This window comes from Microplitis demolitor, chromosome 4 (genome assembly GCF_026212275.2).
Source record: "Microplitis demolitor isolate Queensland-Clemson2020A chromosome 4, iyMicDemo2.1a, whole genome shotgun sequence".
In the NCBI taxonomy this organism is placed as follows: Eukaryota; Metazoa; Arthropoda; class Insecta; order Hymenoptera; family Braconidae; genus Microplitis; species Microplitis demolitor.
This window is the reverse complement of record NC_068548.1, coordinates 15,579,119-15,605,007: the sequence shown is the minus strand read 5'-3', so window position 1 is coordinate 15,605,007 and position 25,889 is coordinate 15,579,119. Positions and strand designations below refer to the sequence as shown.

The 25,889-nt window shown below is 27.1% G+C and overlaps 1 protein-coding gene across 1 annotated transcript; it reads left to right on the top strand.

Annotated features, from left to right (window-relative positions):
• Positions 1–11,319: 11,319 nt before the first annotated feature.
• On the top strand, positions 11,320–20,352 carry LOC103577671 (minor histocompatibility antigen H13). The gene is made up of 5 exons (XM_014441499.2): positions 11,320–11,572; positions 11,713–11,823; positions 11,897–11,979; positions 18,356–18,530; positions 18,604–20,352. Exons 1-5 carry the CDS (start codon positions 11,381–11,383, stop codon positions 19,255–19,257), a joined length of 1,215 nt encoding a protein of 404 aa, XP_014296985.1. The 5' UTR covers positions 11,320–11,380; the 3' UTR covers positions 19,258–20,352.
• Positions 20,353–25,889: the final 5,537 nt, after the last annotated feature.

The window sequence follows — 25,889 nt, the reverse complement described above, 5'->3', positions numbered from 1 at the left end:
ACCGTAAACTACGGCGTCTTTGTCGTATTTCTACCGTAAAAGTACCGATCTACAGTAAATTACGATGAACTTGCCATGGATTTACGGTAAATCAACCGTATATTGTAGTAAATCCACCGTGCTTTACGGTGAATCAGTATTTTTACGGTGAAATCAACGTATTCTACCGTAATTTGGGTCCGTTGAAATATCATTCGATAAATTTTTGTTCATTTACTGTATTCTCAGATCACACCAAAAACAGCACAGCTGTAATAGATTGCGCCAAGTACTATGAATAAAGTCCAGGGGACTCAATTTTAATTAAAAGATCCAGGGGATCAGGCCGGTGGCGAAATTATTATTGCAAGTCCAGGGGACTAAATGGTTTTCTTTTAAATAAATTATTGTAATAAAAGTCCAGGGGACTAGTTAGGTTGTATGAGTATAATGTCCGGTGGACAGTTTTGATTTTAATAAATTATAGTGAAGTAAAAGTCCGGTGGGTAAAATTGTTATGTAATAAATAAAATTGATAATTATATTAATTAAAATATTGCGTAATAAATTTAATTCCTCATACTTCCTCACTCTTGTAAAATTAAACGACCCTGAATTTTCTAAAATTAACATCTCCGGTTCTGGAAGGCCGAGTCTTATCTTCCAGTGGCGCCCTTATTAAGATCAATTAATAAAGGGGCCAAATTTAGCAAGGTTGAAAATTACCCTGTTACATTTTTATATATAAAAGTATTTAAAAAAACTTTTTTTGAAAATCAAAGTACGTGGTCTTGTAGTAAATTCAATTCCCTACAAAAAAGCATTCCAGTGTTTTCTTCGTATAACTAACAGAAAAAGAGTTATGAAGCTTGAAGCAATAGTGAATTGAAAAACTTAACGTAAAGAAAATTTCCGGATTTTATTACGTGTACAAGTTTATATGGTGAATCTATATGCTACGTATAATCAGTAAAGTGTTTTAAAAAGATTTCTGAAATCTTACTTATTTTTCGTAATAATTTCGAAAGAAAAATATTTTTTTTAAGAATTAAAAATTTTTTTCTTTCTGTATTTTTAATTTAAAAAAAAAGTTCTGTTCTGAAAGTAAGGAAAATTTTTCCCATGTGTTCAAAAAAAAATTGACAGATAACATTAGCTCAGATGAAAAAACCTAAATTTCTATCAAAAAACTGTTCAAGATAATGGAAACATGAAGTTATACTATTTAATATAGTTTAAAGCTTCATAACTTTTTTTCTGTTAGTTCTCCGGAGAAAACAATCAGAAGCTTTTTTGTAGGAAGTTTAATGTCCCACAGAACTGATTGCTTCGATTTTCAAAAAAAAATTTTTTAATACTTTTGTTTTTAAAAAACAAAAAAAAAATTTGTTTACATGCAATTTGAATGGGAAAATAAGTATTCGTTGAGCTCTTAGTAGAATTGAGATTTCATGCTGCTCTCTTGGGATGATTTTTTTTATACCTAAGACTAACTTTTGAGACCATAAGGAAAAAAATTTATTTTCTGAAACACCCTAATATATATATATATATATATATATATATACAATCGGGGACATTAATTCGAGTTGGTATCTCGAGCAAAGTAAATTTTACTTATCTCAAAAAATAATTTCAAGTTCAATCATTTTTATGCCCAATGAAAGATAATGAAATTCTTTTATTATTTGAAACCGCCAAATTTAAGGTTATCAATAAATCTCGAAACTCAGAAACCGACTCGAATTAATGTCCCCAATTGTAGGTGTATGCGATGTCAATTTTATAATTATAAGTGCCCTGATTAAAAACTCCGATTGAATCCGATTGAATCTGATTGAAATATCTCAATCAGTTTCAATCAGATTCAATCGGAAAATAATAATTTATGTCTCGATTTTATCCCGATTGATCAATTTTTAATTTCTCCGTGTAGAATGTTCTAATTGATTTTAAACTATCTTCCTCGTGAGCTAGATATATAGCTAAAGTCCTTAGTAAAAATGAAAGTAGGCACTGGCTAGCGTCTCTCTAGCGTCACTAGAATCAATGCTAACGGTAGATGATAAACGAGGCAGCCCTCGTTTATTTTTAATAGGGGTGTGCGTATTATCTATGAGATACGAGTAATTTTCAGGGAATTTTTTTCTCAATATAAACAACAAAATTTTCTTGTGTCGGCTAGAAAAAAAAAATTTCGTTTTAAACGAAGCGGATTCAATTAGGAAATAATAATTCATTTATCGAATATTTTCTGATTAAATTCGACAGACAATTTTCAATCAGTTTCAATCGGATTCAATCGGAAAATATCAATTCAAATAGTATTGATAATTATTAAAATTTGGGCAGATATGAATTTCATTTATCATTAATTCAGCAATTTTTTAAATATCCGAGTATAGAATTTTATCTGTCTTTCGAATTTAATCAATTTTATAAAAAGTTAAAACAAGCATTTCTCAGGATTATATAAAAACTTTTTTTAAAAAACTGTATTGATTGAGCTTAAAACTATCACGAAAATAAAAGGAAACATCAATAAAAAATTATATATATATTAAGTTGGTTAAAAAAAAAAATTTTATTTTTTTTTTGGTATCCAAAAATTGAAAGTCTACCTAAAAATAAAAATTTCGGTACCAATCCAAGCTCTTAATAATAATACTACGGTTTGCGTTAATCAATTTTTCTATTTTCTATTTAAATAACACGGGAAAAAAACTTTTTATTTTTTAGAATTTTCTAACTTACAAGCCAATCAACGAATTATTATGCACGATAGATATTTTTGTAGGATATTGAATGCTCTACAACAAAAATCTCATCATTTTTTGATAAATCTAACTGTTCAAAAGTTATTTGAGCTTAAAGTCAAATTTACAAAAAATTTTGAGATCTTCTTACTTTTCCGACGAAACTATCAGTTTTATCAGAAAATCTCATGGAAACTTTTTTGTAGGTAATTTCATTTCTCAATTATTATTATAATTAAAGTTTTTCAAAATTTCGCTTTTTTTTCTAGTTATTTTCATTTCAATGTCAAGCTCTTAAAAAAATAGTTTTCTGATTGATTTTTTATAAATTCTAAAATATATTTTTTGTATTTTAACTTATATTTTTTAAATAAATTTTTTTCATGGGGGTGTTTAACGCAAGGATTGAGAAAAGATATATGTAGAGGAGAGAAAATTCACCAGTCCTAGGCAATAGCAGTGGGAGTAGTTCAGTGCTCGCCACTAGATAGCACCTACCACTTGTGAAGTGTCTCTGGTAAGAAACATAGTTCAGACGTATTAAATTCCAGACTTGGAAGCAATTCTGACACGAGCACTCCTCTGTTCTTTGACAGAGTGAAAAGTGCCATTTTTGGTGGTAATATAGTACATCCTACATTACTTCATGACATGAAATCTAATTGTCAATATAGATTCAACGTAGATTTTAATATATTTGATTTTTTAATCTATTACCATTTAATAATATATAAAATTATTTTTTCTCGGGAATCGGTAATTTTTGATTAATTTACAATCGAAACCTTCCGGAAATATCTGATTAAATCCGATTAAAACTGATTAAAAGTTAATCGGAAATTTCTGATTAACTTTCAATCGGAATCATTCGGAAGTTTTCGATTGAATCCGATTGAAACTGATTAAAAGTCAATCGGAAATTTCTGATTAACTTTCAATCAGAATCATTCGGAAGTTTCCGATTGAATCCGATTGAAACTGATTGAATGTCAATCAGAAATTTCCGATTAAATCTAATAGGACGTTTTCAATCAGTTTCAATCGGAGTTTTTAATCAGGGTGGCGAACAATTTTGAGAACTGCCTCAATTTTTCGCTAGATAGCGCCTAGTTTAAATCGAAGACAGTGCTTGTTTATTCTTATAGGGTAAACGTCAATTTTTTAAGGCCAGCTTTTTAATCCGAGATTCTTAATCTGCGACTTAATTATTGCTAGTATACTTGTATATTTTCATATGAATGTACGAGCAATAATAATCTAATCACGTATTAATAAAATTTTGTATTGAGAAATTACCCTTGAGTAAACGTGATTACATGTATAGACCGAGTTACTGATATTACATTTCGGATCAGTTTTTCAAACCGAGTTTATTATTAATCCGGGTTTTAATTATTATTACTGGCATGTCTATATATTATTAATACCAGCACTTTAATTCAAACTCGGATTACAACGAACCCAGTTTGAAAAACCTGGTCCTTAATAAAGTCTGCTTAACAAATGCTAAGAACAAATTAATTATACGTATATTCTAAAATATGTATGTATTGATGAAAATGTTTACAATTCATTGTGTATACTCATGTGCTAAGACTCGAAAATATACATACATACATACTAAAATATATATTGATGAAAATATACACAATTCATCAAAAATTAGAGATTTATAAATTTATTAAAATTATCAAAAACAGCGCAAGCAAAAATTTAGAAATTTAAAAATGATAACTCAAATATTAAGCTCAAAGATTTCTCATGGAATTGGTAGAGAATGATGAAAGATTAATAAAGAAATAGATAAATAACAGATTTAATTTATATTTATCTATTATTAATCAATTTAAATACGAGAGAGGTTAAACAGGCATAAAAGACACCGGTATAGAGACACAGTCGATTCGCGCCGCCACGTTCACACATATGTATATATATGTGTTTGAACGTGTACTTGGCGCAAGACACGACCGTGTCTCCGGATGTCTTATAAAATTAATATTTTATGAGATTTTAAAATAGCTTTGTGCTTGTAAAACTTATTAAATCTTATAAATTTCATCATATTTTGGGGTGTATTTGTCCACGTAAATACTCATAAATACTCACAGAATTTGAAATGAAATATTATCCATGATTTCTCATAACTTCTTCATAACTTCTTATGAGCTTATTTTCTTTCAATTTTTCTCATAGAATCTTATAAAACTATTATTTGGTGTTAAATTTACGAATTCCCATGAAATTTCATAAGTACTTATAATTAATGGAATTTCTCATAGAATCGCATAAAAAAAAAAAATATTTTTATGAGACTTTATGAGTTGACTCGCTCCCGATAAAATATTATAGAATTTTTAAGAGATAATTTTCTCATGCTCATACGCATATCAGTGGATCATAAAATCTTATAAAATAATTTTTGTTTTCTATATTAATTCATGAGGTTTTTCCAGCAGGGCTGTGAAGGATTAGAAGAATTAGACTCTTATAAAAATTCGCGAGGTTTATTTGCCAAACTATTCGTTAAAACGAAATGTCCAATAACTTTCTGGAGCATAGCTTTCGAAAAATATAGCAAGATTAGTACCTTAGCACAATCTTTACTAAATATAACAGCATGTACATTTAGATTAAATCAGTGTGATTTAAATAAAAATTTGTCGAATGACATAGCCGCGAAACTCACCCCTCCCGAGTCGAAATTAAAAAAATAATTTGAGCCTTTAAGTCCTAATAGAAGGCAAGGAGGCTAAAATTATTGTTTTAGACTATGATGACCTATACATCAGAACCATAATTTCGGCATAAACTTGGTACTTTTCTCCGCTTTTACCATGTTTAGGTTGAAATTATTGTTCTAAAATTATAAAATAAGCCTCTAGAGCCTAAATTTGTACCGTCAGAAAGATTTTTATTGGTTGATGCGAAATAGGCAACGAGAAGGAAGGGAAAGGGGAAGGAATTCAAACCAAAATGGCTGCCAGGAGCGGGAAAAATTGAAAATAAAAAAGTCATTCTTTTTAATAATTTATTAAAATTTTCAGGAATTACAGTAGAAAATTACTCAAATCATTAATTCACTAGAGTAATTTTTTGTTTATTACTTTCATTAATTTTTATTCAAATTTCTGAGAATTCTCACTATAGTTGTAATTATTGGAGATAATAATAAATAAAATTCTATATTATTTAATGGTTCAAATATTGATTCAATTACGTATTTTTTATTAAAAATCATTTATAATTTACTCATATTTTTTACGTAATGTTTATTTCTCATTTGTTAAAACGAATTTTAAAAAGAATCATAAAGTTCTTTTTTGTGTCAATGATTGAACAATTTTTTTGTATAATTTTAAAAGAATTAATATACAAAAGTGTTAAATTGACACATAAATGTGTCAAATATTTGACACAAAAATTTTTAACACAAAATTTTTTACTGTGCAAGCTGTATTTTTGCTCTATGCCAAATTATTGAAAATTAGAAATTTTGATATTGAATCAATTTAATATGCTAACGTTTATAAAAAATCACATGCTTATTGCTACTCACATGTCATATTTTATGATTCATTAACCAATTTTTGTAACATTAGATGTCTAAATTTAAACTCTATTTAAAAACTTACAATTTCTCAAATTATACCGCTTTAAAAAAATTTCTATAAATTAAGTGGATCTATTTTATAATTTTACTTGATAAAACATAGAAAATTATAATTTGTCACGGTTGGAAAAATTTTTCAAGTCCACTTTTAAACTTCAGAAATATTCAACTATTTCAAAATTTTTCCAAGTCTAAGAATGGACAGAAAATTTTTTCGACTGTGTCTATGTTCTATCAAGTAAAACTGCAAAATTGACCTACTTATTCTCACGGTAGGCTATAGAACCAAAAAAAAATTGTTTTGTGAGCGACGGTAGGCTTCGGAGGCTCAAAATACTGTTCTAAAACACTAATTTACGACTCTATACCCTATTTTAGGACATTGAGAGTTGAAATATTGTTTTACATTCAGCGGTAAGTACAACAACAAAGGAAATGAGTCTTTTGAGGCTCAAATTATTCTAATTTCGACCCGGGCTGTTTCGTACAGTTTAAAGTTTACACTGATAGAAGGATTTGTTTAGGAGTAATAAATTGATTTATTAAATTTTTCTCAACTGACTTTTTTGGATTTAACAAATATTTAGTAATTATTAACAATATTTATTATAATGAAATAAGTAACTTCTTTATTATTAAGAAATATTTTTAATGCTAACAAAGCCTTATTAACATGAAAGAAATATTTGTTAGCACCAAACAAGGCTTGTTAATATTTAATAAATATTTCTTAGACGAATTTGTCGGTAGAGGGCTACACACGAGCCTGTAGTGGTGTACAAGTATTAAAAAAGCTATATGTGTGTGTCGTTGCGACGTCATATTGTTTACTCCGTTCTAGCTTGCATTGTTGGTTAAACGTAACCTACAACTGAAGCTCTCATATACTTAAATAATATTTATATCAGAAGTATTTTGTAAATTGTCATCCATATTATAACTATGAAAATATGGAAGCCTTGTTAATTTTATTCAGTTCAATTTTAATCAAATATAAAACCATTAAAAATACATGTACTATCAAACGGATTTTATGTTATTTCTCAGCGTAGTTTAATATAAGAAATTTTAATTTGTTTATTCTAGTTATAGTGTTAATTACTATGAAATTGTATTTTGAAATTATAAGAACAGAAAATTTTATACGATGGTTGTTTTAGTTATTTTTGTTTATAAATACAAATATTAATGAATGTGTGTAGCTGCATGCAAAAACATACATAGATATATATTCTTGAACTGTGTGATTTTATGAATTAAATTTTAATAAATAAGTTAATAGATAATTTCTTAAATATAAAAAAAAAATTTGTTCAAATAATAAAAAATATATTAAATATAAAATATTCATTTATTAATTATTAAAAAGTGATTCATTAAATGTTAAAAAGTGATTTATTAAATACTAATAAATCATTTTTTAAATGGAAAGAAATCGTTTATTAAATATTAACAAATCGTTTATTAGATGCTAAGAAATATTTATTAAATACAAAAAAATGATGTTTAAGAAATGATTTGTTAAATATTAATAAATATTTCTTAAATAAAGCTCCGTTAAGAAATAATTTGTTAAATATTAACAAATCTTTTTTAATACTAAGAAATCCTTCTATCAGTGTATGAATACGAATCGAATGTGGGTCATTCTCAGTTAAGACGTAAATCGCTTATTGATAAAACGCGGCACGATAAAAAATTTGAAAATTTAATTAAGTTTTATAATGTTTCGACCAAAACAATCATTCTAAACGTGTCTGCAAGGCGGTCAGTCAATTTATTAATTTTATCTTGTTTTATAAGGAACCAGGGGTGATACTCAATCCAGGGGAGAGACTTGATAAACAGAGTAGGATACTTTGAGAACAGGAAAAGGATTTTAATGTTATTTTATGAAAGAAAACAACTTTTCATTTAAGTATTAACTTTATTCAGTCATTTTATAATTTTAATGTCAATCCTTAATTATTACTTAATAATAATTAGTCTTCAAATTTTCAAACAGCCTTCATTATATACTAGTGATAAAGTTTAACTTCAAAATGTAAATTATTATTTGAATTATAATCTTAGCAATAACATGAATTATTTTTGTATTAAAATCTTTAATTATTAATCCTTAATTATTAGTTAATAATAATTAGTCTTTAAATTTTCTGTAAAAAAAACATAATAATCGAGTTTTTTCAATGAACTATATTGTGAATATATTTATACGTTAAATTAAATAACAATATGCAACCTTTAAACGATAAAAAAACAGTAAAAAAAATTCTAGTTTGAAGTTTTCATATCTTCCCTGGATATCGTGTCTTTTCCTTGGAATGTACAAAACAGGGGAGATACACACAGGGGAGATACTTTTTAGTAACAAGAACAGAAGTAACGACAAATGTATTTATTGTACGCGATTAACCAAGAAAACTTAGAATCTATACACAACAAGAAGTAAGTATACAGATGAATTAACATTTTTAGATAAATATTTTAAAAATATAACTTACCAGGGGAGAGATAGAATTTAAAAATTCTATTTTTCAACATTTTATTAACATTTTAGAATAGCAGAAAGTTGACTTGGAACGGGCAACTAAAAGGTAACAAAAAGCTAGACTGGCCACTTGGGGTAAGATGCAGTTGTACAATTTTGTACGTGTCAAAAATCTTTACGATTTGTTAACTTATGTGCTTATGAAAAATGATAGTCTATATAATAAAGTATAATTTCATTTAAATAAAGTTATCATTTTGCTTTTATTCAACTGAAAATAATTGTTAAAATATTTTTGGTTCAATTGACCCTCTTGCCTTTTTTTTTGTTTTTGTATATTTATATACTTCAATTTTACCACTTTATTCTATCCACAATCCCTCCAATTTCCTTAACACTTTGCTAGCATTAAGTCAACATAAAAATATTTAATTTGTTAACATAAAGATTACATTCTGAATGTGATATGTCATATAATAAAAAGTTGTCAATTTGTCACCTTTTCGGTATCAAAAATCTAATTGTTATTTGTCAAAAAAACATTACAAAGTGTTATCAAAAAGTTGACAAATTGTTGTCGTAAAGTTATCATTTTGAAACATTACAACGTTAACTTTTGGTTGAACATAAAGTACATACCCAAGTGGCCAGTCTCGCTTTTTGTTACCTTTTAGTTGCCCGTCCCAAGTCAACGTTCTGCTATTCCAAAATGTTAATAAAATGATGACAAATAGAGTTTTTAAAAAGTTAACTTTTAAAAGTTTTCTTAAAGTTATCAATGAAATGTTAACAAAACGTAACATAAAAAAATGTTAGTAAATATTTATAATAAAATGATGTGATAAATGATAACTATTTGGGAATAAATAAAAGTTACCATTTTAATGCTGACAATTTGTTATCCGAAAATGTCAACTAAATGTTGATTTTTTTACGTTATTTAAAAGATAACATTGAGTTGTCAATATTTTGTCAACTTTTTTAGGTGAACATTTTGTTATATTTTAATGTTAGCTTTATTTTGACAACTGGCAACTGAAAAATGTTGCCATTGTTTATATCATTTTGTTACTTTTTTTTATAACTATCTTATTTACGCTGCTATTTTTTAAATGTTGTGTGTGTGTGTGTGTGTGACTCGTGTGTTCAACATGTCGATCGTTATACATCAAAGTGTGCTCAAGAAAACGATAAATGCCTTAAAATAACTTTTGGCTATATGTAATTTATATAATAAATCATTAAAAATACGTTTAAATATTAAAATTATATAATGTACATATTTGTATAAACCGATAGTAGACAATTAAGAGTTAGTAAATAAATGAAACACTAGTGCATTCCATATCTTATTGTAAAATGAGAAATCGTTTTCGCTTGTTTAATTTATAAAAAAAATTAAATCAAAGTAGTAATTATTTTAGTTTACAATAAAATATGCTAAGTATTTTGTTTTGGTTTATTTACGTACTCTACTACTATTCCACTACTATTTATCTTATCCACAGGCTCTCAAAAATTTAACAATTTGCTAGCATTAAGTCATCATAAATATGTTTAATTTATTAACATAAAGATAACATTCTGAATTTTATATGTCAACATAAAAAAGTAGTCAATTTGTTACCTCTTTAGTACCAAGAAGCTAATTGCTATTTGTCAACAAAATTTTACAAAGTGTTATCAAAAAGTTAGCAAAATGTTGAAAAAAAGTTGACAAATTGTTACCATAAAGTTATCTTTTTGAAGTGTAAAAAAGTTAACTTTTTGCTGGACATTAGTGGTGATATTTGTTGGACAAAATCTGCCTTTTTACATCACAAAATAAGTGCTAACATATTTTTTGTTTACTTTTTCGATACAAAAAAGTTAACATTTGGCCGCTTGAGATATCCTTAACACTTTGCTAGCATTAAGTCACCATAAAAATATTTAATTTGTTATCATAAAGATAACATTCCGAATCTGATGTCATAATAAAAAGTCAATTTGCCACCTTTTTGGTATCAAAAAACTAATTGCTGTTTGTCAACAAAACGTTACAAATTGTTACCAAAAAGTTGACCAATTGTTATCAAACAGTTGACAAATTGTTGTCATAAAGTTATCCATTTTAAAACATTACAAAGTTAACTTTTGGTTCAACATTAAGTATACTTTTGTTTTTGAAAAGTTGACTTTTTGAAACGCAAAATAAAATGTCTATACTTAAAATATCACTGTCTTGTCATCAATAAGTTAACATTTGGTCACTTGGGAGCGCAGTTATATGATTCTCACCTAAAGGTGGATATTTAACTAACCAGATTAGACTGCAATCGTTGCGATTGTAATTTTTTATAAACGAATCTTAGAAACAGACTTGAGTTTATATACGTGGTTTGTACCAGTGCGGCCAGATCGTGGGATATTTTTACCCCCTCCTGGCATTACACTCCATGCTATTTCACCACGAGAAGGGATAAAAATATCCCACGATCTGGCAGCACTGGTCTGTACTTTGCAGTGTTTAGTAACAGTAGTAGCCTAGTAAACTTCAAGATGGATGGAGTTATAGATGAAGTGTTGGCGCAATCCAATGGAAGTGTTGACGAAAATGCAAATGTCACATCAACGAGAGTCCCTTCAACCCCTGAAGGAATGGCTCTTGCATATGGCAGTCTTATAATCATGGCAATATTGCCTATTTTTTTCGGTAGCTATCGATCTGTAAAGCACCATAAGGAACAAAAGGTTAGGAATATTTATTAACATAGTATTTACTTACTATCGATTTAGAGCATACGTGGCATATTTTAATATTTTATTAATTTATTATTGATATCTATAAACATATTTAGCATCAAATTACTTAAAATTTTCTTATTTAACAGAAAGCATTTGAAGCTGGTGGTGAAAAACCAGAGACGATGTCACAAAAAGATGCGGCTATGTTTCCTTTAATTTCCAGCGTTGCACTTTTTGGACTATATATTTTTTTCCAAGTAATTATTATTTTAATTTCTTTTATCTCAATAATAAAATGAACCTTAATAAATATGAAAAATATGTTTTCAGATATTTTCCAAAGAGTACATTAATCTCTTATTAACAGGGTATTTTTTCTTTCTTGGAATATTGGCTCTATGTCATCTAACCAGGTAAATACACTACTGGAAAAAATTAAAGGATCAAAAAAAAATTCCAAATTTTTGGGTGATTTTCAACAGGCCGTAACTTCGAGAGAAATGGTCGTACAAGGAAGAACAAAAAAGGAAATTGTAGCTCTAAGTGTCTATTTTTTGGGTTAGAACTTTAAAAATTTTTAGCGTCAGCTGTTTTTGAGTAATCTTAGAAAAACCAGCGACAAAAAAATTTTCAAATTTTTTTTTTTAGTCTACGAGCGTGGGAAATTTTTTTTTCGCTTAACCACTATAAGGATCGGATAACTTCGTTATTCAGCTTTAATTTCATTCTTATAGACCTTGATACGTCCACTTGTCGCCGAGATATCGGTCTTCAAATGGAAAAGGATCCTTTTGTCTTTGATTATCGATATCTCAGCAACCAATGATCGCACAGAAAGTTAATGGTGGGTTTCAAAAACTTAAATAAATTTTCTTGATTGATTAGCCATTGTTCTTTCGAAAAAAAAATTTTTTCCTTTCATCACATAAATTTGAAAATGCAACAAAAGAAAGGCTTTTGGTGGTTTTTTGGAAAATCAAGCGCTGGATCGAAAATATTGTGGAACTCAAAATGAGTGTGCATTTTACAGTTCAATATGCCCACCAAAACCCTACAAAGAGCCAAAATTATCCAACCAGCCATTTTTTTGTTTCACTCGATCGAATTTTTGAAAAAATTAAAGGATCACGTTTTTTGCTCTGAAAAGCTCATGATCTTTAACAAAATGAAAAAAAAAATTTTCCGAGCTTCGTCCACATTTTCATTTCGAGCAGTGCTTAAATTTTGAAGAAATAAAAAAATTAAAAAAAAAATTTTTTTTTGAAAATTTTTTTTTTTTGAACAACTTTCAGAAATTTAAGAGACCAACGCCTAACCATTTTTAACACGTTTCCTTCGTTGCATTGCGTGGTCTCTCAAATTTCTTAAAGTCGTAAAAAAAAAATTTTTCAAAAAAAAACTTTTTTTTTTTTAATTTTTTTTTTTTGAAAATTTTTTTTTTATTTTTTGAAAATTTGAGCACTGTTTCAAACGAAAATGTGGACGGAGCTCGGAAAAAATTTTTTCTCCCCTCCGGGCGAAAAGCATCAACTTTTTTCCCGCTGTACGAAACGAAGTTGACGCTTTCCGCCTCCGTCGAGGAGAAAAATAGTATTGACACCTTGGGCAGTAAACAAGAAAGCCTCAGATCACATGTTTGTTGACCTCGGCTTCGCCTCGGCCAACAATTACATGAGTTCTGAGACATTTCTTACTTTCCTGCCCGAGGTGTAAAATATACTATTTTTTTCATTTGTTGAAGATTATGAACTTTTCAGAGCAAAAAACGTGATCCTTTCATTTTTTCAAAAATTCGATCGAGTGAAACAAAAAAACGGCTGGTTGGATAATTTTGGCTCTTTGTAGGGTTTTTGTGAGCATATTGAACTGTAAAATGCACACTCAACATTATTGATTTCCACAATATTTTCGATCCAGCGCTTGGTTTTCCAAAAAACCAGCAAAAGCCCTTTTTTTGTTGCATTTTCAAATTTATGTGATGAAAGGAAAAAATTTTTTTTTCGAAAGAACAATGGCTAATCAATCAAGAAAATTTATTTAAGTTTTTGAAACCCACCATTAACTTTCTGTGCGATCATTGGTTGCTGAGATATCGATAATCAAAGACAAAAGGATCCTTTTTCATTTGAAGTCCGATATCTCGGCGACAAGTGGACGTATCAAGGTCTATAAAAATGAAATTAAAGCTGAATAACGAAGTTATCCGATCCTTATAGTGGTTAAGCGAAAAAAAATTTTCCCACGCTCGTAGACTAAAAAAAAAAATTTGAAAATTTTTTTGTCGCTGGTTTTTCTAAGATTACTCAAAAACAGCTGACGCTAAAAATTTTTAAAGTTCTAACCCAAAAAGTAGACACTTGGAGCTACAATTTTCTTTCTTGTTCTTCCTTGTACGACCATTTCTCTCAAAGTTACGGCCTGTTGAAAATCACCTAAAAATTTGGAATTTTTTTTGATCTTTCAATTTTTTTCAGTACTGTATAACAAAATTATTAAGCTTTTGATGGGCATGCGATTACCATTGTCAAAAAAATCCATGGGGGAATCCAGCATAGATTCTTACGTGGTTTCTCATGGGAGTTCGCACTGCGAAAATTCAGATGGGAGCCTAGTTTAGAATCGATTTGGATCTGTGCAAGGTTTACCATGGAAATCCAGAAATTTATAGTTTCCCATATGGATTTCCTATATACTCTACCCTGTTTAGAAAATTTCATAAATTCCGATCAGGGTTGCGAATTCTTTAATGAGAATATTTGCAATTTAAAATTAAATTATTAATCCGTAATTAAAATTATATCGATTAAAATTACGAAATTAATTCTTAATTTAACAACTTGAATTGAAAAATTAATTTTAATTCAGAAACGTCAGATTAAATATCCAAAAATTAATTTTAATCCACGGACGCGGGATTTAAAATTTAAAAATTGATAATTAATTCGGGACGAGAGATTCAAAATTGAAAAATTAATATAAATGTACAGACGTGGGAATAAAAATCGAAAAACTAATTTTTAATCACACAAGTGAGATTAAATATTAAAAAATTAGTTTTTAAATTGATACGTGGGTTTAAAATTTCAAAAATTAATTCTAGTTCAGAAACATGGGATTAAAAATTAAAAAATTAATTGTTTATTCAAACACGTGGGATCAAAAATTGAAAATTACTTTCTTATTTAGATACGGTACGCAATCAGATAAGTAATCAAGACAAAAAATTTGACGGCACATAACAGGAAAGAATACTGTTTTACTTGACCAAGTTTAAATATTTTCAAACTTACTCTTGATCGTCAGATATAATAGAATTTGGAATAGAAAGATCATTCATAGTTGAGACATGTAAAAATTAAATTTTTTATTATATTTTATCATATTTTTTTTTATATTTCATAATCCAAAAACAACAAATTAAAAATGATTTTTTAATTTTTAATTTAATATCTTTGAATTAAAAATAATTTTTTAATTTTTAATCCTACATTTTTTAATTAAAAATTACATTTAAAATTTTTAATTCGTAAAGTAGCGTTAAAATGTAATGGATTAATTTTTTAATTTACGTTTTAAAATAAAACATTAAATGATCAATTTCAATTCGGAAAACCAGATTCAAAAATTTCTTTCTAATCTCAAATTCCATATTTAATAATTGAAAAGTAAATCAAAAATTTTAATTAGCCATAGCTAAAGGGGATTAAAAAACTACATTCCGTTTTTTGAATTTCTATTTTTGTATCAAAAATTGAAAAAAAAATTTTAAACTCCGAACATCGGATTAGTTTTGTTTTAATTTTAAATTCTCTGTTTACACTGAAAATTATTAAAAAAATTTAATTTTTACATGTCTCAACTATGAATGATCTTTCTATTCCAAATTCTATTATATCTGACGATCAAGAGTAAGTTTGAAAATATTTAAACTTGGTCAAGTAAAACAGTATTCTTTCCTGTTATGTGCCGTCAAATTTTTTGTCTTGATTACTTATCTGATTGCGTATCGTATCTAAATAAGAAAGTAATTTTCAATTTTTGATCCCACGTGTTTGAATAAACAATTAATTTTTTAATTTTTAATCCCACGTTTCTGAACTAGAATTAATTTTTGACATTTTAAATCCACGTGTCAATTTAAAAACTAATTTTTTAATTTTTTATTTTACTTAACTGATTAAAAATTAGTTTTTCGATTTCTAATCTCAGCGGTAAAGTAAAATTATTGATTTTTCTCTAAAAACTGTCACCATGTTAGGATGATATGTAAAGTATAATAAATGTAATATAATAATATAATTTAATTGTCCCAATTCTGAATAAAAAAAAAAAAAAAAAACAATAATAATAATAATAGTAATAATAAAAATCAAATAATATTAAAAATAAATAAATATACAAGAAAAAAAAAATTTTTATTTTAATTAATTATTAATGAAATAATTCAAGGCAATATTCCCTTGATTCAGATTACTGATTTTTTTTTACCAATGCAATACAGCAATTTCAAAGAATTCGATTTTTCATTGAATCAATTACAAGGACAGTTTTTATGGACCTACAAAAATATTATATTTAACACTAAAATTCATTAGCTTCGATAAAATTTAGACTTAACTGAAAATCCATGTCTTCAATCACCTCACAATTTACTTTAACCGATATTTTTAATTATTTTATACAAAACAAAAGTCGTTATTGTATCAACAGCATTAATGACTTAAACTAATTTCTATTTTATTTTTAATGAAAAAAGTTATTGAGTTATATCAAATACTATAGAGATAGTTCAAACGACTCGATACCTTTCCTCAAAAATCTGTCAGTAGGAGCAAAATACCCTCATAGCCACTTTAGCTTGAAATTGACGGTAATTTGATGTTGAAATTACCTGAAATTTTCTGCCCGAATTTGCCGACAATTTGACAGCAAAAGTTGAAAATAAAAATTTGCGGTTAATTTTTCTTCAATTTAAAGGTAACTTTTTACGAAAAAAAAAAAGCCGGTAATATTCATTCTTACCATTTCAGAAGGTCAGCAAATTTATACATCAAATTTTCTACTATTTGACGGTAAAAAAATACTTGACCATTTTTCAAGTCAAATTAACAATAAATTGACATAAAATATGCTTGAAAATTGACGACAACTTTCGAAGTAAATTTGCATTCTAATTCGGACTTAAGCCAAACGAATCTGATTTGACGTTAGGAATCTTTTTTTACAGTGTCCGATAGTTTCGCCTTGAAATATGAAGACTGAAAGAAAAAAACATAGGAACTATTTTGTAGGAAATCAAATTCTTGACAAGAAAGGTCATGGTCATTTTTGTTATAAAATGTGTATTTACGAAGATATTTAAAAAAAACTTTTTTAGATCTTATCAATTGAGCATTTAAAGAATTACGAATGTTAAAAATGATCGTTTTTTCTTAAATATCGACAACTTCGTAAATCGTAACATATCAATTATTAATTCTTGTTGTAGTTTCTATATACTTAGAAAAATGTTATTTTCAAAATTTGTAATCCTTAAAACGCTCAATTCATAAGATCTAAAAAAAGTTTTTTAAAAAACATCTTCATCAATACCCATTTTATAAAAAAAATGAATATGACCTTTTTTGTCAAGAATTTAATTTCCTACAAAATTTCCTGTGATTTTTTCCTCTAATCTGCATATTTCATGAGATATTTAAAAACAACCGCGATTGTATCGAAAAATGAACTTTGACCGTCCTGAGGCACGTGTTATTTTTACTTATGAAAAAAATCAAATTCCCCACGTATTTTTCACTAAACAGAACCTTTTTTGGGGCGCCTGAGAAATTTAATTTTTAACGACCACCTTAGGATATACGCAGTTTTAAACGTATGATTGAAAACTTAAAATTCAAAAATCTCGATTAAAAACTCTTCAAATATTTGTTTTGTATTTTTTTTCTGTAAAAGCCATCTAAAAACTAAAATTTCGAGAAAAAAAAAACATTGAATTTCGACCATTTTTACGAAAGTTATGATTAAAAAACCTAGTAAGAACGATGTTATTGAAAATTCGATATTTTTTGAACCATTAAACTTACCAGGAATCCTCTTCTGAGAGGTACTAAAAAGTACCAAAAAATGAAAAAAATCAGCAACAACAATTTTTTAAGCCGTCCGATTTGGCGTGGAATGTCCCATATGTATTAAAATACCCTGATCGTATATCAATTAAGGTACCGGCGGGTATTAAGGCTTAGCTAAGGGAGATTTTGAATAGAATCGAAAATATTGCATTTAATTATCGAAATCATTAATCTTTATTTCAATACATTAGCCATAAAGTGTAATGAAGTAATAGTAATATTTACCATAAACAAACAAAAAATTATACTTTTACAAAAACCATATAAGGCCTTATTTTACTACGGTAGGGTAATAAGGCCTACGGGTTAAACAAACTGAAATAGTTTAACTATACTTAATAAAATTGGTATTAGAGATGAATCATCACTTAAATTTAGCAACAATATTTTTCAAGAATCAGAAGACTAGATTGTTTTTTATAATTTCTTCTGCGCTACGACCGCATATGATGGATCATGAAATATAGAAGACAGGGAACGTAGTATCGGGACTCCATAAATTTATCGTAACATCTCTATGCAAGACCCTTCTACTAGAGTAACCTTTAGCGGAGGCGATTATTTTAAATATCATTTCTGTCACTTATGCCTTATTACCCGTGGGTACCTTAATTTAAAAATTAATACCATTAAATCCTAATTTTTATGTGAAATTTTCTAGCCCAATAATCTCGTCTCTGGTACCAGCCGCAATACCAAAAACCCAGTATCATATTCAATTTACTGAAGGTGAAGGAGATAAACTTGAGAGCATTATTGACTACAAATTTAATCTCCATGACATTGTATGTCTAATCTGCTGTTCTATGATTGGAGCGTGGTACTTATTTCAAAAAGTAAGTAGGACAATCATAATTAACACTTATAAAATTATTACTTAATACTAATTATGAAAAACAATTTTTTCAGCACTGGATTGCAAACAATCTCTTCGGTATAGCATTTGCTATTAATGCAGTAGAACTATTACACCTCAATAATATTGTGACTGGATGTATTCTTCTTGGGGGTCTTTTTGTATATGACATTTTTTGGGTGTTTGGCACAAACGTCATGGTAACTGTGGCAAAATCCTTCGAAGCCCCTATTAAACTTGTATTTCCACAAGATATGTTAGAACAAGGATTCAGTGCTAAAAATTTTGCCATGTTAGGCTTAGGTGATATTGTTGTCCCGGGTATTTTTATCGCACTACTGCTCAGATTTGACCATAGTTTAAGTCGAAGATCTAACACATATTTCTACTCGACATTCTTTGCATATTTTATGGGATTACTCACAACAATGTTAATCATGCATTTATTCAATCACGCACAACCTGCGCTTCTATATTTGGTACCTGCGTGTTTAGGAACTCCTTTATTGGTGGCATTGATTAAAGGAGATATAAAAACACTTTTTCTGTATGAAGATCATCCATCTAATGCATCAAATGATAAAGAAATTGTAACACAACCAATCGAGAGCTCGAATTTACTAGATAAATCGAAAAGAAAAGGAAAAAATACCGTTAAGACATCTGAAGAAAACGATAATCAAATTTATATGAAAAAAGATCAATAAATATTTAGTATATTCAATTTGTAAAAAAATCTATTTCGAGAATTAGGTAAAAATTTGTTTCGTTAGTTTTTTTTTTATGCGCAACCAGAGCAAAATCATTCCCAATTTAATTAATGTATTAATATGTTTGATTTCACATGAATATTTTTGCTTTTTTTTTTTGGCTTGTGAAAAACTAGTCATTAATCGTCGTGATTAATAAAAACAAAAAAATCGATTCATGTGCTAAAATCACCAGGTTTTTTCGATTGTAATTCTTTTATATTTAAAAATATTTTTTATAAAGTGACAATTAATTGCGCGCCATAAGTCAAACATCTTTTTTTTCTTGAATAAAAAAAAATAATTAATTTTTCATTTACACCAACAATAATTACTGTAATACAACAGTTTTTAATATTTTCGTAACTTTTCATTAATAAATTATGTTATTAAATTGATGTATTTATGAAGCTACTATAAAAAAAAATTTTAATATTTAAAAAATTGACAAGGTAAATGTCCCAATTATTAAAACAAAAAAATATATAAAAACATTATAATTTATTTATTTTATTAAATATTAATTAAATAATAAATAAATTTTCCATTTCAACGATGAAATTATTAACCCTTCGTCACACGCGCTATGAGCGTGGCGCCGTACTTTTTACATTTTCATAGTTTTTTATGGTTTTTACCAAAGAAAAACATTTCAAAAAATTTTAATGCTCTTTTTGAACCTTCTAGAAGAGATGAATATTAATGAATAAGAATGATTAATAATAGTTATACAGTTGTCTTAGAAATTTCATAACTATATATTTTTGAGGAGCGTCTCGCGAATGCGGCGCCACCCGTCCGGCGCGTGTAAGCGCTAGATCGCAATTCAAATCGCGCTGTTGCCAAGTCGTGTTCCTGCTCTTGATATACAGCTGTAAACAAAGTAACCTAACCCATAATTGTTAGCTAGTTATTATTAAAAAAGGTTGGTATTAAAAAATATTTATTTAAATTTTTATATTATAATAATAATTTTTTAATTATATAATTATAGAAGTTAAATAAATAATATTTTCCAATTTGTAACATTAATAAAGTATGTAATTATCTGTATGATTCTAAAATGAGCCGGTACTTTTAAAAATTTTTGGATTTTTTTTTTTGGCATAAAAAATTTGCTCCTGCAGAAACTAAAAAAATTATATGCAAGTTTTTGTTTATTTTCTCTTTTTATAATTAATTATGTGAAGAAAATTAAAAAATTGTTAAGTATCGGCTAATCTTGAGATTATTTATCCGTCACTACTATTTTTATAAAAATTATCAATACTGATAGATAATTTTTTGTCAAGACTTCTTCAGAAATATTTAAATTATTACTAAAATAACAAAAAAAAAATAATTTGTTAAAAAATTACTAATTAGCTAGATGTTTAATTTAGTGTAAAACTAAATAAAAAATATAATTATTTTCTAATGATAATATGCATGGAATATTTATTGGGTACTTGGCAACATCGCATGAAATTTAACATGGCAGCGCGGTGCTCATTATGCGTGTTACGAAGTTGGGTAAAAACACGCGTGTGACGAAGGATTAAATTATGCTATGAATTTAAAACATTCACCAATGCTTTTCATTCAATCATTGTGTTATGAATTATAAATATGTTTTTTGGGCGAGTATATAAAAAACAAAAGTTATAAGTATAAGAAAGTTTCATTACTTTTACAAAATAATATTGATAAATAGGTTTTCTTGGCGCAAGAAAAATTTTTCATTACGAAATAAAGACAAAAATTTTCTCAGGACTAGAAAATTTTTGTTTTCAATTCATATTGTAAAAAATTTTCTAGAGCGAGTCAAAATTTTTTGAGCGAAGGAATCCTTTTTTTCCTATAAAGAAAAATTATATAAACGAAAGAAAAAAAAAAGTATCTACAATTGGTGCACCGTAAAAAATATTGTGTCAAAATCAACATAATCTGTAGGGTGTTCAAAAAAAAAAAAAAAAAAAAACAATTTTTTTTTTTTTAATGGTGTTCAAAAATTGAAAGTATAACTAAAAATAAAAGTTTTGGTACCAATCCGGGCTCTTGATAATGATATAAAGGTTTGCCTCAATCCATTTTTCTATCTTCCATTTAAATAACACAGGAAAAAAACTTTGTTTTTTTTAGAAATTTCTAGCTCATAAACTAATCAACGGATTTTTATGAACAAGAAATATTTTTGTAGGAAGTTAAACGCTCTACAAACAAAATCTCTTATCATTTTTTGATAAATCCCATTGTTCAAAAGTTATTTAAGCATCAAGTCAAATTCATAGTAAATTTTTAGATTTTTTTACTTTTCCGTCGAAACTTTCAGTCTTATCGAAAAATGTCATGAGAACTTTTTGTAGATAATTTTATTCCTTATAAATTATCACAAATAAAGTTTTTCGAAATTCCTCATTGTTCACAAGTTATTTTTACTTCAATATTAAACTCTTAAAATCAATCAGAAATCTAATTTTTTGAGAACTTGACATTGAAATGAAGATAACTTGTGAATAATGCGGAATTTTGAAAAACTTTATTCGTAATAATTTGTAAGGAACAAAATTATCTACAAAAAGTTCTTATGAAATTTTTTGATAAGACTGATACCTTCGCCGAAAAAGTAAAAAAATCTCAAAATTTACTATAAATTTGACTTGAAGCTTAAATAACTTTTGAATAATGGGATTTATCAAAAAATGATAAGAGACTTTGTTTGTAGAGCGTTTAACTTCCTGCAAAAACATTTATCGTGCATAAAAATCTGTTAATTAGTTGGTGAGCTAGAAAATTCTAAAAAAATAAAATTTTTTTTCCTGTGTTATTTAAATGGAAAATAGAAAAATGGATTGAGGCAAACCTTAATATCATTATTAAGAGCCCGGATTAGTACCAAAATTTTTATTTTTAGTTATACTTTCAATTTTTGGATACCATAAAAAAAATTGTTTTTTTTTTTTTTTGAAACACCCTAATAATCTGTGTGTTCAAATTTCAACACATTACGTGTAATATGAGAAGTAAATTCTGCACTTTTTACATGTCAGTAGCAACACAAAATAATGTTAACTCTTACATTTTATTTTTATATCATTATTATTTAGTAAATATAATTCATATAATACTTTGAGGTTATAAAAAATGATAACAATGCACAATTACTTAGCATTTAACTAGTTTTTGATAGTATACAATGTTTTTTAGAGTCTAGATATAAAAAAAAGTCACGTAAGATTTCATACCAGTTCTAAATAATAAATCAGTTTATTTCTTTAAAAAAAAAAAAAAAAAAAAAAAAAAAAAAAACATTTTTATTTAGCGAAAAAATAATTATTACATTACATCCTGATTAAACAACTGAATTCAACCGAATTTAAAATTTTGATTCTGTTATATTCTGCCGAATTTTGCAAAACAGAATTCAATTGAATTGAAAATTTGAATTTGAATTAAACAGAACAAAACTGATTTAAAAATTTCAAATTCCTTTTAATTCAGTTTAATTCGAACTCAGAACCAGAAAATGGATAATTATTTTCGAATTAATCATAATTAATCCGAATAATTTAAATTCATTTTAATTTGGACAAATTCTGGTTTTTCTGCCGAATTAGACAGAATTCATTTTTAAGTTAGGTATCGAATTAACAGGATTTATCTGAATTAAAAATTTAATTCTGTTTAATTCGATCGAATTCAGTTGTTTAATCAGGGCATACAATAATTCAAAATTATAACTAAATCTTTATGATTGGTATGACAAACGTTCCAGCTTATAATAAATGGTCAATTAGAAATGAAAAGTTTTAAGCTGAATTGACATTGATAAAATGTCGAATCCACTTTCTTAATTTTAACAATTCTTCCGTGACTATCAATTGAATTTTGAACATCAATTTTATGTTAATTTTAAAATAAAACTTAATAAATGTTGGTGGTTTAGATTTTTCTACTAGGTAATATTCTGAAAGTGTTAAGTAGTGTATCGATTTAAAATTTTAAAGAAACACAGCCTAATATGTTGATTCAACACGAAAAATTTGACACGGTCCGCTTTTAACTCATACACAATATTTTTTATTGTGTACTGTTTCAAAAATTGGAACATCTGCCTTATGACCGGCTAATCATAATTTCACGATCATAAAAGTAAGCACAATTAAAATTATAGTACATTATGTGACGAGGGGTGAAATAAAACAATTTCAGACCAGGGTGAAGTTTGCTACCATAACCCGCAGTCTGAAATCGTGTTTCATTCTGCGAACACACTATTTTGTTTATGATTACCTGCATTAGAACTTAAAGTTTCAATGTCAGCAGTCAGTCATAAACGAGTTTTTAAGGCCAATGGTCCGATCAACTATTAGCGCAAACGTAAATTGTAATTTGAAATTTATACATAATTAATGAGGGTCTACAGTAATTTTTGTCCAAACTTTTCTCCCAAACAAAAGCTCTAAACGCAACATTAAGAGTAAGGCTCGATAAATTACTCTATAAGCTAGCAACCTACGTTTTAACTTTTAAAAAATATTCATTTATTCAAGAGAAAAACGTGGACAAAGTTTACATTTACTGCGCAAGTGCAACAAGGATAGTACCGTTCGTCGACTTGAAGATAGAGAAAAAAGTTCAGACCCCTTTTAAGCAGAAACTATAAATACTATTTGTTATTAACTCTCATTTTTATAAAACTTAATCACAAAGTCAGAACTGCCTTATTTAGTCAGTAGGCTAAAACATTATTAGTTTCTTCTTAAAGGACAAAACACTTTTCTTTTTAGCCCGCTGACTGAAGGCATTTACTATTGACGCGTTTGCTAATATTAGTTGACGGTATTGGACTGAAATTGGCTTGTTTCGACTGGCTGTAGCCATTGAAACTTAAAGTTGATGCTGGTATCATGAAAAAGTTATTACGTAAATTTTATTAGATGATGGTGGCTGTAACAATATCCTCAAATTGTTTAGGTATATTCCAGTTTTTATATTAAATAAAATAAATTCTAGTAATCATTTAGTGAAGACAAAGTAGAAAAAATTTTCGATAATTTACTTATAAAACAGATGAAATGAAAGTCATATATGTCATGTATGAAAATTAGATAGAAATGTATTAAGTTTTATTAATTCATTTATAGATCTATCGACAACTTGCTAAAAGAGAAAATTGAAACAGAAAATATTTTATAATTTGTATAATCTTCAAGTGATTGAATTATGCAAAAGTGGACTCAAAATTGTAAAATGATTTGTCGCACAAAAATTTTATTTATCTTCCTAATAATGTGGAATATTTGTTCCAAAAAAACCAGCTTCGTCCTTAACTTATAAAAAAAATTTGTAATAAATTCAAATAATATGAAAAAAATTATAATAACTTATATGATAATAATTTAATATACTGTCAAAATAAACTTAAATGTCCATAAATTTTACTATAACTATAAATGTTCATTTAACGTCTACACTGATAGAAAAATTATCTTGATTCAAGAAAAATTTTTTCTTCAAAATGTGGTTCTTGTTTCAAAATTTTTAATTGTTTTAATTTAAGAAATAAGTCTTTGAACCAAAAAATTGAAATTCTCGGATAGAGAAAAAAAATTCTTCATTTGAGGATTTTATTCTTCGATGAAGCCTTTTTTTGTTTTGAAACAAAATTCTGACATATTTCGCTTAAGAATTTCTTGCTCTTGGATTAAGATAGGCAAAATTTAGGTTTAAGACATTACCAACTTGTTTCGAGAATGGCGCGATTTTTAAATCAAGATATCAATTGACTCAGCTTGAAAAAAAACTTTTTTTTTATTTTAAGAATAAAAAATTTTAAAGTGATTTTTTAGGACTACATTAATTTACTTCAGATATGTTAAAGTAGAAATTTATTTTAGAAAAAATTTTTTTTTCATTACTTTAAAAATATTTTTCATCAAGGAATTATTACTTGAACAAAAAATTTAAAGTTTTTAAAATACTACGACATTTTTAATTGAAGACAAGTGGTCTTGCTTGAAGAATTCAATAGTATCGATTGAAGATATATATAATTTATATATATATATATATATAATTATGGGTCAAAACACGAGAGTTATCCACCAAAGATACAAAATCTTTAAAGCCAAGAAAATCTAAATCAAGACAAGAATTTCTTGAAGTAAGACAATTACTTTTCTTCAGAAATAAATTCTTGACTCAAGAAAATATTTCTTGAATCAATATAAAATTTCTATCAGTGTATCGAACTTGAGACCAGACTTGTTCAAACCTTGAACAAGATTGTTTTATGGGTATAGCTGCATGTATAAGGCCTATACAACTATAGCACTACTCATAGAACTCATTCATTCTTATAAAATCTCTATGAGAATATCTATTGGATTCTATGAGATTATTCAAGTAGGGAAGTTATTAATAACAAAAAAACTCAATCAATTACAACATTTTCATTTATGAATAAATTGTTATTTCGACTGTTATCATACTGCGATTCAAACTTTATGTGTTTCCAGGTGAGTTTTTGATTATAAATAGCAAGGTAAATTAAAATGAAACAATTTGTCATACGGTTTATATAAAAATTGAAAATGCAGTAGAGTAAG